This window comes from Schistocerca gregaria, chromosome 8 (genome assembly GCF_023897955.1).
Source record: "Schistocerca gregaria isolate iqSchGreg1 chromosome 8, iqSchGreg1.2, whole genome shotgun sequence".
Lineage (NCBI taxonomy): Eukaryota > Metazoa > Arthropoda > Insecta > Orthoptera > Acrididae > Schistocerca > Schistocerca gregaria.
Genome location: NC_064927.1, coordinates 49,548,024 through 49,565,245, shown reverse-complemented (window position 1 = coordinate 49,565,245; position 17,222 = coordinate 49,548,024). Strand labels below are relative to the sequence as shown.

Below are 17,222 nucleotides of genomic sequence, written 5' to 3'. Positions count from 1 at the left end.
ACTGTCTACTTCAATTTCGGGACAACCAGCTTTGAGGTGAGCCACACGTTTCTTCAAGTCTCGAGCTACGTATCGTCCCCTCTGGGCCAGACCTGGGTGTTGCTCACAGTAGCCGGCAGTCTGTTGCTTTATCGCCATCGCCTGTGGCCGAACTGGTGCTCGCTGTCTCTGCGACGTTATCTCCCGGCTCTCGGCAGCTCTTTGGAGCAGGAACTCGGGCGCAGCAAACGACAGAGTACGTATCGCGCTGATTCTCTGCTCTGCCTGACCCTTCGTGGGTTCCAAACGCCCGGCAGCCGCTCTCTCAGCTCGGGACAGTAGCTCTATACGTTCACTTTGGGACAGCCACGAACGTCGCCATAACCCTGCTCTCCTGTTCTTCGAGCACTCTGTTTAGCGGCAACTGCTCGCTTTCAGCCTCACAGACGCTTCTCGACGACCCTCGACGTTTTCGCTAACTCTAAAGCGAATGACTTTAGAAGATGCTACGGGATGAAATAGCGATACTTTCCACGTTCCGTTCAAGCTTAAGATTCGCAGCTTCTAAGTCATCAAATAGCTTTTCATTCACTTTCCTCGGCTCTTTAAATTTCTATTCAGTCCCTTCGTGAGTTCACCAACCGGCACAGAGGTTGTTTGAGCATAGTGAAAAAAAATTGCATGCAGTTAATACAGTACTAAATCTAACCATAGCACATAACGTCGTTAAATGAACCTGTATAATTAATCAATGGATTGTGAATTTGAAATATTAGCCTGATTTTTATATGCTGCACAAAAAGACAGTGGTAGCGAAGTACCCAGAGAGAGGAATGAGTAGAACTAATGTGCCAAAGAAAGAAGCCGTTAAGAGCATCGAGTTGCAAGTCTGGCAGCTATTTGGTGCGTTCTAAAGTAGTTAGAGGACACACGATTTGAGTTTTCATGAAACACCTTTATTCAAAAATAGCCACAAAGAATTATGGGTGGACATTCTGTAGATATACTTTAGTTTATTTCGTGTTCAGGCACAACTTATCTGATCTGGTAAGAACAAATTACACACCGCAATTTAACTATGCATACGTGAGGGAAAAGAGAGGAAAGGGAACAGAAACATATGACTTCAGTTATCCAATCAAGCTTCACACGAAAACGACGAAATTCAGAGGAACATTACGAACATCAAAGGGGTTTACACCGATTGAAACCTCTTGTTACAGCAAATACACCACCTGAGAATTCACGCAAGCATCATGAAAAGAAGTCACCTGAGTTGCACATCCAACTGTTTCAAACAGATGTAAGTGAAAATCTCTAAATGTATACAATCAATGAGAGAACACCACTGTAAGAACGAATAGATCATGAATCACACCGAATTCATAATAAAACCAGCAAGGCGGAAGGCCCCAATGATTCGAGAAACATATGGCCCCCATTAAACAAAGGCAGCTGCTACACGTTCCCACAAAACACGGAAATGCAGTAACGCAAATATTCACCCATCACTTATCAGTTAAAATAACACGGACCAACTATTGAGATTCAGTAATAAAGCGCAACGCTCACAGAATAAAGACAACTCGAGATCACAGCAGAAAATAGAACATGCGATAAACTACAATCCATAAAAAGAAAAATCGCACATACACGAAAACACAAGTTCTGTCATATTCACAAAGATCTACGGGATACGGTTAGCCTGAGTTGATGTGCTTTAGAGCGCATTGACACCACAATAGTAGAAAGGAACAAAGCAAACTCAGGACACTGACAAAATCATAGACTCAAGCATTGCCTATCAAGAGCAATATAAAGCAAGAAGTAATCGAAACACTTCATGTGTGGAGCCGTTCGGAAAAGCTCTTGGCCTGAATGAAGACCGCGTTTGAAGCTACGACCTATCTCATCACTGGCAGGAGAGGGCTACGACCACCGAATTCAGTCCGGAACCGCGCGACTGCTACGGTCGCAGGTTCGAATCGTGCCTCGGGCTGGATGTGTGTGATGTCCTTAGAACTACTTAAACCTAACCAACCTAAGTTCTAGGGGACTGAAGACCGCAGATGTTTAGTCCCATAGCGCTCAGAGCCATACATCCACCGATAGCCACCGCTCGGCTCGGAGCGCATGGAAAGCCCACACGGGAAACAGACAAAACCAACTTTACAACCACGAAGCTGTCGAACAGCACCGATAGACCTCTTTGCCCACGTAAGAGGTACAAAATTGGTTATCCTGTGCTTCTAGCAGACGAGAAGCAGCTAGAGTACCAAACGCAAGACAAACCTGGAAAGACACACAAAAAGACCTGGTCAAAAAAGGTAGGCTAATGGACGAATTTTATAAATATGGGTCTCGATTACGCATGGACTATAAATCTATCACTTAAAGTACTGGCATACTGATGCGCAGAACGAGTTGCTTGCACTTAACGTCAGATTATCACTGAAACTTCTCAGTCCTTCTCGAGAGTTAGTAGAACCAACCGCAGACGAACAGAATCAAACAGGGCAACAGTCTTATCAAGCGACTCTACAGAGACATTTCAACATATCATAAACACACTAATTATAATCCTTCATGCAGTGATTTTTGCGTTTTCTCCTGTGGAGTTACGGGGTACTTTTATTGATATGAGCGTCCACTATCTACATCTATATCTACATCGGTAGTCTGCAAATCACATTTAAGTGCCTGGCAGAGGGTTTATCGAACCACCTTCACATTTATTCTCTATTATTCCAATCTCAAACAGCGTGGTTGAATAACTAATACGTATATCTGTCAGTGCGAGCTCTTATTTACCTTATTTTATTATGATGATCGTTTCTACCTATGTAGGTCAGCGTTAACAAAATATTTTCACGTTCGGAGGAGAAAGTTAGTGACTGAAATTCCGTGAGAAGATTCCGCCGCAACGAAAAACGCCTTCGTTATGATGACGTCCTCCCCTAACTGTGTATCATGCAGTGACTCTCTCCCCTATTCCATATTAATACACAACGAGCAGCGCTTCTTGGAATTAACGGAGTACATCGAGAAACTTCAATCTGATAACAATCCCACACCGCGCAGCAGTACTTCGAAAGGAGACAGAATATGTAACAGATCTACTGAAGAGTCTAGCTACACTGTGCTTGTCCAACTGTTCCGCCAAATAAACTCAGTCTTTGGTTTGTCTTCCCCGCATCATTTTCTCTCTTCTTTCCACTTAGGTATTAATTTAAAATTACGGTTTTTAGATTTGATTTATCGTGTAGCCGAACTACTTAAGAATTACAGTTACGATGTTTAACGGATTCCTAGTAGCACCCTTGCGGATAACCCCACACTTTTCATAACTTTGGGCTAATTGCCAACTGCCAACTTTCGAACCATACAGATATCTTTACTAAATCGTTTTGCAAATGATTTCGATCTTCTGATGACTTTAGGTGCCATCTACGATCACTGTTTGTAGGTAATGTCTAGTACTCATGATCGCAACAGAGTTTCACTGGACACGGGGAGAACAACATCAAAGAGAACTACTGACGGATGAGTTATGGAAAAATGAACAGGATGTGCTTCACTTCAGCAACTGCTTCATTTCTGCACTACAATAGGGTGTCTCACGGAGACCTAGGAGCTATAAAGGGCTTGGAAAATGCCTGTCGGCTAGTCTCAGTCTTTAAACCGGAGATGCTTATTTTGCTGTAATTGGTTTTGTGGAACCGAGAATTCATTGGGATCTTCTCTTGCAATGCTGCGTGGTGATTGCCCTTTGAATTTCCTTTGGCAATAAGACCGGAGCTCATCAAGGCGATTAAACTGAGTTCGAGGATGTTAGAAATGCATAAGATCCAAAGATGATGAGATGTAGGTTGTTTACATAGGAAAGTATCACTTTGCTTATGTCACCGAGAAATACTTGCATAGAGTGTTGTGTAGAGTGTGACTAACTTATACTTCTCCACAGTACTGCTTGTGAGTCAGGTAGATCTGTGGCACTTAGGTTATCTGAACATAAGAGAAACTACAGATTAAGAAAGAAAGGTTAAACCTTAGCTGATTATCTGATAACAGAAAACCAATCGCTCAAATCATGTTGATTGTAAGATTTTACATTCTGTAAAGAATATCAAAAGGATGATCCACCTGGAAATACTTGAAATGAAAATGGGTGAAAACTACAAAAAAATATGAAATAATGAGAGTACTTCCTGGATGCGGCATCCGCTGGCGCCTCATATTTGTTAATACCAGTATTATATAATTAAACTCAAGTGACATGACTTAACGTAATTCGTTACAAACAGCCATTGGCTGATGCGCCCCCCCCCCCCCACTCCCCCCGTGCTTTATAGCTCTGGAGTAGCCCCTCGCACTCAAGTGTCCCAGTTATAAAAGAGGGGAGGAGGTGGTGCTTGATCCTCATTGGTTACAAGGGGAGAGTAAGTGAGTCGGTTGCCGTCACCCTTGTCACATGACACAGTTGCCTCAATGACTACTCTGGGGACTTTACCAAGCATTCCCAAGATGGTAAACCCCCCCCCCCTCCCTATTCCCCGAGAACCAGTGAGAATTGATTAACCTGACACCTAATGTAAGATATTTGCAGATTCGACACACCTATCCTGCAGTCCTCCATTGCCTCAATAGACATCTCTGCTGGCCAACGTCCCGTACTGAACAGAAAGACTTGCTATGTGGGTCCCATTAAATAATGTAGACGGCATTAGCACATCTGCATCTTAGCAGGATGACCAACTGAAAACAGAATGTTTGCAGTGGTGCACATGTACATTTAGATTGGAGATCTGCATCTCAAGATTGCACATAGACCGAGTATTGGGGACTGAAGACGCCAAATAAACTGTTTCAGCGCAGTGGCTCCTGGGTAGCGTATGGCATGATAAACTGACCTTATGGCATCTTCCTCAACCGAATCAGTGCATGGCAGTTAGGAGAGAAGGAGCGCAACGTCAAACTGTAATTTGACATGATTGTGTAAAGAACTTGACAGTATGAGCCCATTTATCAATCACTGAAATAGCGTCACACATGCAGTAACCACTCACAGACGGCAGGTGCAGCTCTAGCAGTGGAGGGTGTACGCATAGCGTGTCAGGGGACGCGGAAAACGGTGCAGTCGTTGATAGGAAAAGGAGAAACTGAATTGGCGACCAAAAGGGCACGACAATTGCTTTTCGAGCCAGGGATGGAAACGGCTAAGTTTAAAAATTGTTCGCTGTCATCGTGGCTGAAGCATAAAGTGCACGGTAAGACGGCGCTAACCAAACCTGGCGCCAGTGGAAGTGTAGTGCAGCACGCCGCACAGATGACAGATGGGCGGCCAGCTGCTCAACAGCTGCTCGTCTATTCGGCCGTACACGTCTCCACAGCCATCATTCGCTCCTAAGCCGAGGGGCTGCCGACTGCGTCTCCTCAGCGGCCGTTCACCAGACGTTGCTGTGTCTGAACCTCTACAGCAGCCGCCCGCTTCAGGACGGCATGCTGACCGCTGTTTGTTGCCACTGGCTGGACGTCCAATTACGGTACTGGGCTGCGAATTCCAGCCTCTGTCGAAGACAGATGGCATCACGTGGTTCCCGTTTTTATGGTCCACTAGACTGACCGCTGCTGGCGTGTATGGCTAGAAACATCTGACGACTGTTGCAGGGTGTTTTCCTTTAGAAGAGTCCAGGCCAGAGGCGGGAGCGTTGTGGTATTGGGAACGTTTTCATGGCACACCCTGAACAGTTTTGTGAACGAAACGGCATTCGTCATCTAACAAGTGCTCCGTTTCACTCGCAGACCAGCGGACAAGCAGATCGCTTCATACGGACTTCCAAACAACAGTGGCCAAGCTTCTTACCACCTACACATTTACTATATTAATCAGATTTTATTCTGTATTAGTTTAAATTAAAAACCTTGGAATGGTGTTTTATTATAATATGGTAAAATTATTAAGATTGTAATTGGGAACAGGCGCTGCAACTCTTTTCCGCCTCCTATCGCTCACACCCACGAGACGGACCATCACAGCCGGAACTTCTGCACGGCCGCAGTCATCGGTCGGTACTTCACTTGCTACACCCACCACAGCACCCGGTGCCGCGAATGGGCCGCAGGTACCGCTTCGTGCCGCGTAATTTTTTTTTTTTTTTACAGTTTATGGCAACAGTGAGCGCTGGTGCAAGAGGTGTGGTTCAGGAACGCATTGGCTCTTTACATATTTGATTGCAGCTCCCAATGGTTTGCACCGCCGCCATCAGAACCAAATTCGTGCGTGTCATTCCTCCGCGATTCTGCTGCTTTTCTTTCCCCATGTTCACTGCCTCACAGGGGCGCACGGCCTTCGCAGATGCCCGCTGGTGCCATCAAGGAACGGATGGATGATACGCCCTCGACCTGACCGTACCCGCTCGCCGACCCAATGGAACTAGGACACGGCAACAGCATCGCCGTCACCCTCGTCGCCCCAGGACACGCCCTTTGGCGTGCTCCTGGCTGTACCCTGCCTTCTGGCTTGTGAGGCAACAGCAACGTATTCCAGAAAACTGCTGCCAGGCCACACATCCAGACCTTTCTCCACAGCTACGGCTCCTGGCTCATCTCTACGTCCAGCATCCTGCCTCCCTCCCCATTGTCGTTCACTGCCTCACTACTACACGGCAACGGTGCGCCATTTCGGCGGGGGGGGGGGGGGGGGAGGGGGAGGGAAGTAATGTGCTGGCAGAAGCTCTCGCCAGCACAGCACAGCAGGTGACACAGAGGTTGTGAGAAGATTGATTGTAGGCACTGGAGCAAGTGAGCCTATCGGGAGAGAGGCCAAAGACGCACTCGCAAACAATGCGCCGCCAGCGCCCTCTCGACCACCAGTATTTAGATCGCAGCCGCAGATTTGGGGTGGAGGGGAGGGGGGGTAGTCAGCAGGCGTCCAGTGAGTCAACGTACTGAGTCATCAGTCACAGCCCAATGGGAGTCGAAATCGCAGTTAGCTCAGCCTCTAGCTCACAGTCAGTACCTAGCCATCAGAATAGTGTGCATAGTCCATGTCTTGTGTGAAGTAAAAGTCGGCTATCTTAAGTAACTTCTTGTTTTTATAAGTAAAGAACCCTGTTAATACATGCATGCACTTTTTGTTATAGAAGAAGATACTGGCCACCAAACAACATGCTATCCTTGCTTCCCACGGTACAAGCGTACAGTGACAACAAGACGACACAAAATTCCTAGAATGATCTTGTCATTCTGGAAGCCACAGTGGATCAACACAAATATGCGTCGATGTCAACCTCTACATGCAGTTTGTTTTTCCTAGGCGCGATGGCATCTACCAGCAAGACAATGCAACGAGTCACACAGCTCACAGTGTACGAGTGGTTTCAAAGAGTGGCTGGATGGGGCTGCTCGTTCCATGCTTGCTCAGCTGAGACAAGTAGCCAGGCTGGCCACGGCTGTAGACTTGGCACGGCTCCACATCCCTGCCGGTACCTTCCAGAACCTCAGCGACACTCTTCCCACACGTCTCCCAGCACTCTTAGCCGCAAAGTCATCCGACAGATGGTCACATTAACGTGAGTGCACATTGGAAGTCACAGGCAGCACTGCAGCCCTGCACGCCTTAGAGCTGAAGAGTGAGAACCATGGCGCCCTGATTGCTTCCCAGACTCTGCCTCTGGAGGTTTACAAGAGGTACGAAAAGAAGTAAGGAAGGCTGCATAGCACTGGCGTAACGGGATATTAAGGTTTGTGTTGGGATAGCAACTTTCTAACGAAATACGACACAAACAAGAAACAGCTCGAATATATCGCTCTTGAATATCATAAGAATTATCATTATTAAGTACCGTATAAAAAATTTATTACCATTAACGTATTCACTGGCATTGAAATGCCTAGTGTAAAGGCCTTGGCCATGTATGTGTGTAATGTCCTTAGAACTACTTAAACCTAACTAACCTAAGTTCTAAGGGACTGATGACCTAAGATGTTGAGTCCCACAGTGCTCAGAGCCATTTCGTAGAGGCCTGTAAGCGTAAAATCGTTAGTTCGAATTTCGCTATTAGCAACCACTTTTACTTCTATTTAAATACCGAATTTATGATGATTTGGAAACGTTTCTTATCAAGTATCGAATTGCAGTTTTTAATAAAAATAACTTTTTTAAATTTATTGGGTACCAAAATGAGAAACGTCAGATACAAGATAAACCCTATTTTTATTTCTAGAGATTGAACTGCGTTGTTGATATTCAACTTTCTTATTTAATAAACGCATTTCACCTCTATATCAAATTTTTACGTGGCCAGTAATTCGAAATGGAGAGATTTTATTACCATTAAAGACTATGAGAGAATGTCAGTTAATAACATTTCCATTTGTTAATAAATGTGAAACAAATACTAAAAATAGACATTGCTACTAGCAAGATTCGAACCACAGCTACGCTCCTTTTTATTTTTCCCATTTAGCTCCGTCTTACGCTCACCATAAAAAAATTCCTAAGTCGATGGAGGCTTGTAGCTCGTAACGGTATTTTCCTCACAGGATTCGACCTGATTCGTCTTCCAGAATGCTTAAGTAACCCTCTCAAAACTGTAACCCGGTCTCTGTTTCTCTGTACAAGGTGAGCTGCTTCGTGAAAAGCAACTTCTTCATGCAAAAGAATGGAATGAACTGTGAAGTAACACTCCTCTTCCCAAAATTGTTAAACATCGTCACGCGAAGAAAGGAAGTTATAACAAATTACTCTGGAAGACAACAAGAAAAAGGCTCCTCTTCACAGGAAAAAAAGCAATAACTCTTCTTAGAAAATTGCAGAAAAATTATTTCTCAGTAAAATAGATTAATGCTATTTTGATTATTTTTTAAAAATTTCTCCATTTCTGTTGTAAGTTGGTTATTAAAACTACTGTTGCAGATTTAAGTAGTCACTAACGCCCGTTGTGTCTCTCGTTGAAGTGAGTATGTAAGGGACAATGTGAGTCACGTACCACACGCAAATGTTATGTAAGAACTGCCGATCCGATGGTAATATACACTGAAGAGCCAAAGAAACTGGTACACCTGCCTAATATCGTGTAGGTCCCCCACGAACACACAAGTGCCACAACACGACGTGGCACGGACTCGACTAACGTCTGGAGTAATGGCTCAAATGGCTCTGAGCACTATGGGACTTAACTTCTGAGGTCATCAGTCCCCTAGAACTTAGAACTACTTAAACCTAACTAACCTAAGGACATCACACACACCCATGCCCGAGGCAGGATTCGAACCTGCGACCGTAGCAGTCGCACGGTTCCGGACTGCGCGCCTAGAACCGCGAGACCACCGCGGCCGGCGTCTGGAGTAATGCCGGAGAGAACTGACGCTGTGAATCCTGCAGGGCTGTCCATAAATCTATAAGAATACGAGGGGGTGGAGATCTCTTGTGAACAGCACGTTGCAAGGCATCCCAGATATGCTCAATTTTCGTGTCTGCGCACCTTGGTGGCCAACGTAAGTGTTTAAACTCAGAAACGTGTTCCTGGAGCCACTCTGTGGCAATTCTGGACGTGTAGGGTGTCGCACTGTCCTGCTGAAATTGCCCACGTCCGTCGGAAAGCACAATGAAAGTGAACGGATGCAGGTGATCGGACAGGATGCTTAGGAACGCGTCAGAGTAGTATCTAGACGTATCAGGGGTCCCATGTCACTCCAACTGCATTGAAATTTGCAGCAATTTTCGGAAGGACTGCACTTCTGTCACATTGAACGATTCTCTTCGGTCGTCGTTGGTCCCGTTCTTGCCGAATATTTTTCCGGCCACAGTGATGTCGGAAATTATATGTTTTGCCGGATCTCTGATATTCACGGTACCCTCTTGAGATCCTCGTACGGGAAAATCCCCAATTCTTCGCTACCTCGGAGATGCTGTGTCCCATCGCTCGGGCGCCGACAGTAACATCCCGTTCAAACTCACAATCCTGACCTATTGTAGCAGCCTTGACAGATCTAACGACTGCGCGAAACACTTGTCTTACGTAGGCGTTGCCGACCGAAGCGCCGTATTCTCCCTGTTTACATACCTCTCTGAAGCACCGAAGAAACTGGTACAGGCATGCGTATTCAGTCTATTTTCTAGCGGTATGGTTGAAGGCGCCGTGTGCGTGACACGGGCCAATCTTTTCGCTGCACACTCACTTGCGGAGGAATATATTAAGAAGGTATCCATAAGAGTTCTGTGAAGGTTACAAAATTTGCGAGTATATTAAGCAAAGGCGATTTTTCAACCTTTTTTGAGAACTGTGTCGTACTATACGTACGCAAGGAAGTACACGTGCGACCACTGACCTTGCCCTCTGCCACTTCCTTCATACGTATCGCAGTTCAATTCAGCAAGGTCGTCTCGTCTGCCTCAGAGCAGGTTACAGCAACGGAGCGTATCCGGTATCGGGAAATCATTGTCGTTTCTTTCGAGTCAGAAGCGCTACTTGAAATTTCTCTATACACCGTAAGAACACGTTTGCAAGAAATTGTTGGTCCACTTTATCAGTTTTCATGCAGTTTTTGTGATGGCGTAGTGGCGCTATCGCAGGTCAAAAACGACACACTCAGAAAATGTTGGTTAAAAAAATCGTTAGTAATGCGAGCAATATCGTTTCTTTTTTGCGAGTTAGTAGTATATCGGTGAAATATAGTAATGGAAATCCTAATCACTTATAGTCTTGACCAGTAACCCTCGCAATACCGGGGGGGGGGGGGGGGGGGGAGTGAGAGGGGGGGGGGTACTTTGTACCCACCTTTTGAAAATATTGAATTCTACTCGGGTACTTTATTTTCTTAAGTTTTGTAAAAAATGTTTATTGTCTTTGATGAAATTTTCTTACAGATTTTATGATTGTTTTACATTTTTCGTTTAAGCTTAATCGGAAATTTTAAGTTGAAGGGGGGAGGTCGTAAAGTCTTACCCCCCTTGGTAGTAGATGAGACTTCCCACAATGTTTGTCTTACTCCACAAATAACAGCATTATATGACCTTAGAACACATGGAAATTATATTTCTCTGGACTGATAGCAACAAAGGTCTCAACAATGATTCATTTCCCTTTGTTTCTTTATTGTTTCCTGTTCAGTGGCACTTAGTTCAGTCTTAATAAAACTGTGCTTCAAAACGTGTCGACAGTCACTTACTGATGGAGAAATATCACAGATTTTGGACGAATCTACGGCTTCTCAAATGGAATCTGATGAAACTGAAGCTGTAGTGAGTGAACCTGAAGAGGATTGTGTTGTGCGCGAGGATGTGGGCAGTGATAGAGCACTTACAGAAGCTGATGATGAATTCTGGGTACCTGAAACTGATGTCGCAGTTTGCGAGGTTAGTCACAAGGATATTACAAGCACTGGAAAAATTTATACCTCCAAACCTCCTCAAATTAGAAGACGAGTAGCAGAAAACACAGTGACAGAAAGAGAAGGCATAAGAGACGAAGGTAAACTAGGAACAATAACAGAAATAATTGAAGAGTTTTTGTCTCCAGAAATTGTCAACATCATAATAAAGCACACCAATCAAGAGGCATTGAGGCAGAAAATACCCAAGACAGTCCTATATACGCCATGAACGCAGGTCTGTCTGTCTGTCTATTTATTATTATGGGGAAGGAAAACGACAGTAAGTCATCATTTACAGATTTATGGTTCTATACTTAAGGAACGTTTGTTTACACTGCTACAAGTCGTACCAGATTCGAGCAGCTTACTAAGGTAATAAGATTTGATCAGAGAGTCACGAAGCGATCGCAATAAAAGTGGTAAGTTTGCTGCAATACAAGAAGTTTTTGATAAAAAGAATGAATTTTATCCAAAATATTATTCTGTTGGGATGCACACTGTTATTGATGAAAAGTTGCCATTGTTCCGTGGCAGGTGTCCCGTCAAGGTCTTCGTGAAGGAAAAGCATGGTAAATACGATGTACTTACACGCATGCTCACAGACGCTAAAACCAGATGTGTTATCTGCACCGAGCCTTATGCTGGGAAAAGAAATAATGGTACACAGCACTCAAATTCCGCTGCAGCTGTGGTCAAACGCCTGAAAGTTCCTATACATAATTCAGTGAGAAAGGTCACCACATATAGATATTGCACTTCAATTGATTTGGCCGAAGATCTATGGAGGAATCACAAGCTGACTCTCGTGGGAACATTACAAGCTAATTGGAAACACATACCTCAAGAACTGAGAGACACCTCAAGACGAGAATTACATATTAGTGTTGGAAATATTCCAATCACAATTGCATACCCCGTGAAAAACCCAAAAGAAATCTGCTATTTCTATCATCTCATCATAAATTTATACTATAATGAGACTAAAGGTTGCGTTGACACGATAGATCAAATGGTGGAGAAATATTCAACTAAGAGGGCTACAAGAAGGTGGGCGCTATCTGTTTTTTGTACTCTTGTGTACATAGCAGTGGTGAATAGGACTACACTATTTTTGTTGAACTTGCCAGACTGGCATAAGAAGAACCTAGTAAGTGACGACTTATTCTTCAAGAACTTTGAGAATACCCTCCATTCTTGAAACGACAGGCTTTGGCAGTCCAGAAATATTTGTAGCCCTTTATTCAGTGTATGGTTTCGTGAGATGTAGTCAGAGGAAAATCCAGCAGGACTACGGCGCAAAGGAAGCTCATGGAGGTAAACGTAGATGTCTTTTGTGTGTTAGTGAAAGCCTTTCAAAAGCAGAACCCTACAACAAAGTGAACAAAACAATAATAGTCTGCAACAATTGTAAGAGATACATATATGCAAAACAGCAAAAAACTGTTGTATGTTCCAAGCCCAAGAAAGTCGTGAATAATTACTCTCACGACACTATGTTATGTACATAAGATAATTCTATATTACGTCAGGTATTTGTAACTATTTTAATTATAGTAAAGTGCACTTCAATAGTATTATAAAGACTTTTACTACTAATTTTTCTCAAGATAATTAGATTTACTAAACTTTAAAAATAATTAAAAATGAAGTGAAAAGTTAAAACTGTTTTCAAACATGCATTTTATAAGACATATTCAGGTACTGGATCCTGATTATGTTCAATAGATCTTTCAAAAGTATGCTATTAACGCAATTAAAAAAATAAATACGTTACATTAATTCTTTACAGTGGGTACAAAGTAGGCCCCCGCCCCCCTCTCTTTGGTAATACACGTTACTGAAAATGGCTTGCTATTGCGAGTGTTAAAACTGCACTGGAAGGACAGTAAATAACAATCTTCTCACTGTGTACTTCACACAAATTATATACATGTTTGTATGTATATGTGTATGTATGTAGGTTCGTTCCACATGTCTGCCTAAACCACAGGACGAATTTCAACCAAACTTGATGCACGTATCATTTACTGTGTGGAAAGGATCACTGTGGTGGTAAGGACCACAAGGGGTGGGGGTGGGGGTGCAAAACCAGCGCAGCCCACGAGCGAGAACACCCACTCTTCAGTCATCCAGCATTTGTAGCTCAGACCACTTACAGACTTGCAATAAACTTGACACATAATTTCAAATCTTTACGAAACTTTTTCTCTCTCATAACACCAAAAAATGATGAAAACAAAACATGTCGCTTACTACAGTGTTGCTGTTCACGTGGCAAGTGACGTTTTAATTAATTGCGTATTTGTTGCTAACGTATTCGTGACAATTTTTTTATGCAGACAGTATTCGCCTATACCTCCGAATGTAGCATTAAATTACATCGTGGAACGACATTTAGTTTAGGCGCCAAGACTTCATAAACACTGACTGCGTGGAAAACTACCATATCATGCAAGACGTTTAAATTATTACGCAGTTGCTACTTATTCTATTCGCAACATTTTTTGGAGACAATATCCTCATTTGTCGCTGAATGTACCTACAATATATAATTCTACAACTCATCTCAGTATTTGACATGTCTCCTGAGCCATGAGTGAAAAACGTTCAGATTATGCATGACGTTTTAATTTATCACTTATTTGAAACCAACTCTAGTCGCAAACATAATCCATATATGCCGCTCAACGTACCTACAAAAATATCTTTTGAACTATTTGTTATAAAGTTATATATGACGTCATAAACAGTGGGATGCGTGAGAAACTGTCAGATGATGTGTGACGTTTTAATTTATTACTTCTTTACTGCCAACTCTGCGAAATGCGTTGTGAACAGATAATTTTCCACGTAGATCCAGCAGTATACGTGGCCACTATCTCATTGTACAACACATATTTCAGGACATACGACGTCGTAAACATTTAGCTATATGAAAACACAATAGCAGGGTGAAAATTCGCTAGGCCTACAGGTGAAATATTTGTATACATATGATCGAAATTTGCTCATATACGTACACGTCACCTAATTTCAGACAAACTAGCGGTAAAATGCTCATCCTAAACCTTGGAACGACTTCAGTCATATTTGGCACACATTAGTTGCTGTCTAGAATGAAGAGCTAAAAACCTATGAGGGGGAGGTGTATGAGGGGGAGGTGTATGAGGGGGAGGTGTATGAGGGGGAGGTGTATGAGGGGGAGGTGTATGAGGGGGAGGTGTATGAGGGGGAGGTGTATGAGGGGGAGGTGTATGAGGGGGAGGTGTATGAGGGGGAGGTGTATGAGGGGGAGGTGTATGAGGGGGAGGTGTATGAGGGGGAGGTGTATGAGGGGGAGGTGTATGAGGGGGAGGTGTATGAGGGGGAGGTGTATGAGGGGGAGGTGTATGAGGGGGAGGTGTATGAGGGGGAGGTGTATGAGGGGGAGGTGTATGAGGGGGAGGTGTATGAGGGGGAGGTGTATGAGGGGGAGGTGTATGAGGGGGAGGTGTATGAGGGGGAGGTGTATGAGGGGGAGGTGTATGAGGGGGAGGTGTATGAGGGGGAGGTGTATGAGGGGGAGGTGTATGAGGGGGAGGTGTATGAGGGGGAGGTGTATGAGGGGGAGGTGTATGAGGGGGAGGTGTATGAGGGGGAGGTGTATGAGGGGGAGGTGTATGAGGGGGAGGTGTATGAGGGGGAGGTGTATGAGGGGGAGGTGTATGAGGGGGAGGTGTATGAGGGGGAGGTGTATGAGGGGGAGGTGTATGAGGGGGAGGTGTATGAGGGGGAGGTGTATGAGGGGGAGGTGTATGAGGGGGAGGTGTATGAGGGGGAGGTGTATGAGGGGGAGGTGTATGAGGGGGAGGTGTATGAGGGGGAGGTGTATGAGGGGGAGGTGTATGAGGGGGAGGTGTATGAGGGGGAGGTGTATGAGGGGGAGGTGTATGAGGGGGAGGTGTATGAGGGGGAGGTGTATGAGGGGGAGGTGTATGAGGGGGAGGTGTATGAGGGGGAGGTGTATGAGGGGGAGGTGTATGAGGGGGAGGTGTATGAGGGGGAGGTGTATGAGGGGGAGGTGTATGAGGGGGAGGTGTATGAGGGGGAGGTGTATGAGGGGGAGGTGTATGAGGGGGAGGTGTATGAGGGGGAGGTGTATGAGGGGGAGGTGTATGAGGGGGAGGTGTATGAGGGGGAGGTGTATGAGGGGGAGGTGTATGAGGGGGAGGTGTATGAGGGGGAGGTGTATGAGGGGGAGGTGTATGAGGGGGAGGTGTATGAGGGGGAGGTGTATGAGGGGGAGGTGTATGAGGGGGAGGTGTATGAGGGGGAGGTGTATGAGGGGGAGGTGTATGAGGGGGAGGTGTATGAGGGGGAGGTGTATGAGGGGGAGGTGTATGAGGGGGAGGTGTATGAGGGGGAGGTGTATGAGGGGGAGGTGTATGAGGGGGAGGTGTATGAGGGGGAGGTGTATGAGGGGGAGGTGTATGAGGGGGAGGTGTATGAGGGGGAGGTGTATGAGGGGGAGGTGTATGAGGGGGAGGTGTATGAGGGGGAGGTGTATGAGGGGGAGGTGTATGAGGGGGAGGTGTATGAGGGGGAGGTGTATGAGGGGGAGGTGTATGAGGGGGAGGACATGGACAGCAGAAGAGAGGAAATGGACAGAGGGGAGAGGACGAGATGGCAAGAGACAGGGGAGGTGTGGAGGCGGTGGATAAAGGAGGGAGAGAAGAATGGATAAAGAGAGAGGGAGGATGGCTAGAGAAAGGGGGGAGGAGGAGGAGGAGGACAGAGAGAAGCAGGAGGAAGAGACGGACTAACGGAAGACTAGAAGAAATAAATACCTGCTCATTGTCTGGTTTCTCTTCTAGTTACAGTACTTTATTAATTTTCGAAGCCTGAATGAACAAAAAATTGACAGTGAAGCTACATCTGACAGTGACAAGTGGCTGCACATTGAGTCGAACTAAGCTCGTGTGTCAGACAGGGGTGCCGCGAGGCATTCCACGCTGATACGACTCTGTATCGTACTGAATGGAGGGTGGTGATCCGCCACACAGAATACCAAAATATCACAAGAGTAGCGACTATGTTAAGGTACGGTCGCAGAGACCGACACTAGCGCTCCAAATGGCCTGGCGGTGAACTTTGAATTCGGGGAAATATGACGTGATAATCTATATTCTTGCTCTGGAAAATGCGAGTACTATATGATCTCCTGATCCAAAGTGACACACATCATTGACACCGACGTGAGCCACCACCTGCATTTCGCTGCACCCTGTGCTCTTCATGGCATCCAGGAGGACCTGTTCCACATCTGGAATGACTCCAACCAGTATGCACACTGAGTGCACATTGGTTTTCTTTCCGTTCTTGGCAGCCATGTCCATAAGGGAACCCATAAGGAGCCTAGCGTGGGCGCTCCCAACTATCAATAATCCCACCCTCTGTGATTGCCTGCATTTGTAGGTTGAAACAGGAGAGGCGACAGCGTCTGGCTCTGCGACAGCGTCAGCCACAGACAGCGCCTGGAACCTGTTTGTCAGACAAACCGGGGAGGCCTTACGGTCGGCCGCCTGGGAACTCTTTCGCCACCTGCTACACCGTGGGGCGACGTCCCACTCGATCACAGGTGAGGAGCCAGCATCAGTGCGAGCTGTAACTGGGCAGTCCAGCGGTGAGGACCGATAGGAGGATTCGGACGCGCTGGACGTCAATTGAATCCCGACGGCCAGTCCACAACAGTGGTGCCCGTCCACTGCACCCTCAAGCTGTGTAACCGAAGCAGTCACAGCCTGAAGCTGAGAGCGAAGCGTCGCCAACTCGGCTCGCATCCGCACACAACAATCGCATTTCCTGTCCATACTGAAGACCGTTGTCCC

The 17,222-nt window shown here is 45.6% G+C and overlaps 1 protein-coding gene across 1 annotated transcript; it reads left to right on the top strand.

Annotated features, from left to right (window-relative positions):
- Positions 1-4,467: 4,467 nt before the first annotated feature.
- LOC126284501 (cyclic AMP-inducible protein BP74-like) lies at positions 4,468-16,078 on the top strand. Its single transcript, XM_049983476.1, has 2 exons — positions 4,468-4,506; positions 14,471-16,078. The coding sequence occupies exons 1-2, from the start codon at positions 4,468-4,470 to the stop codon at positions 16,076-16,078; spliced, it is 1,647 nt and encodes a 548-aa protein (XP_049839433.1).
- The last annotated feature ends 1,144 nt before the right edge of the window (positions 16,079-17,222 follow it).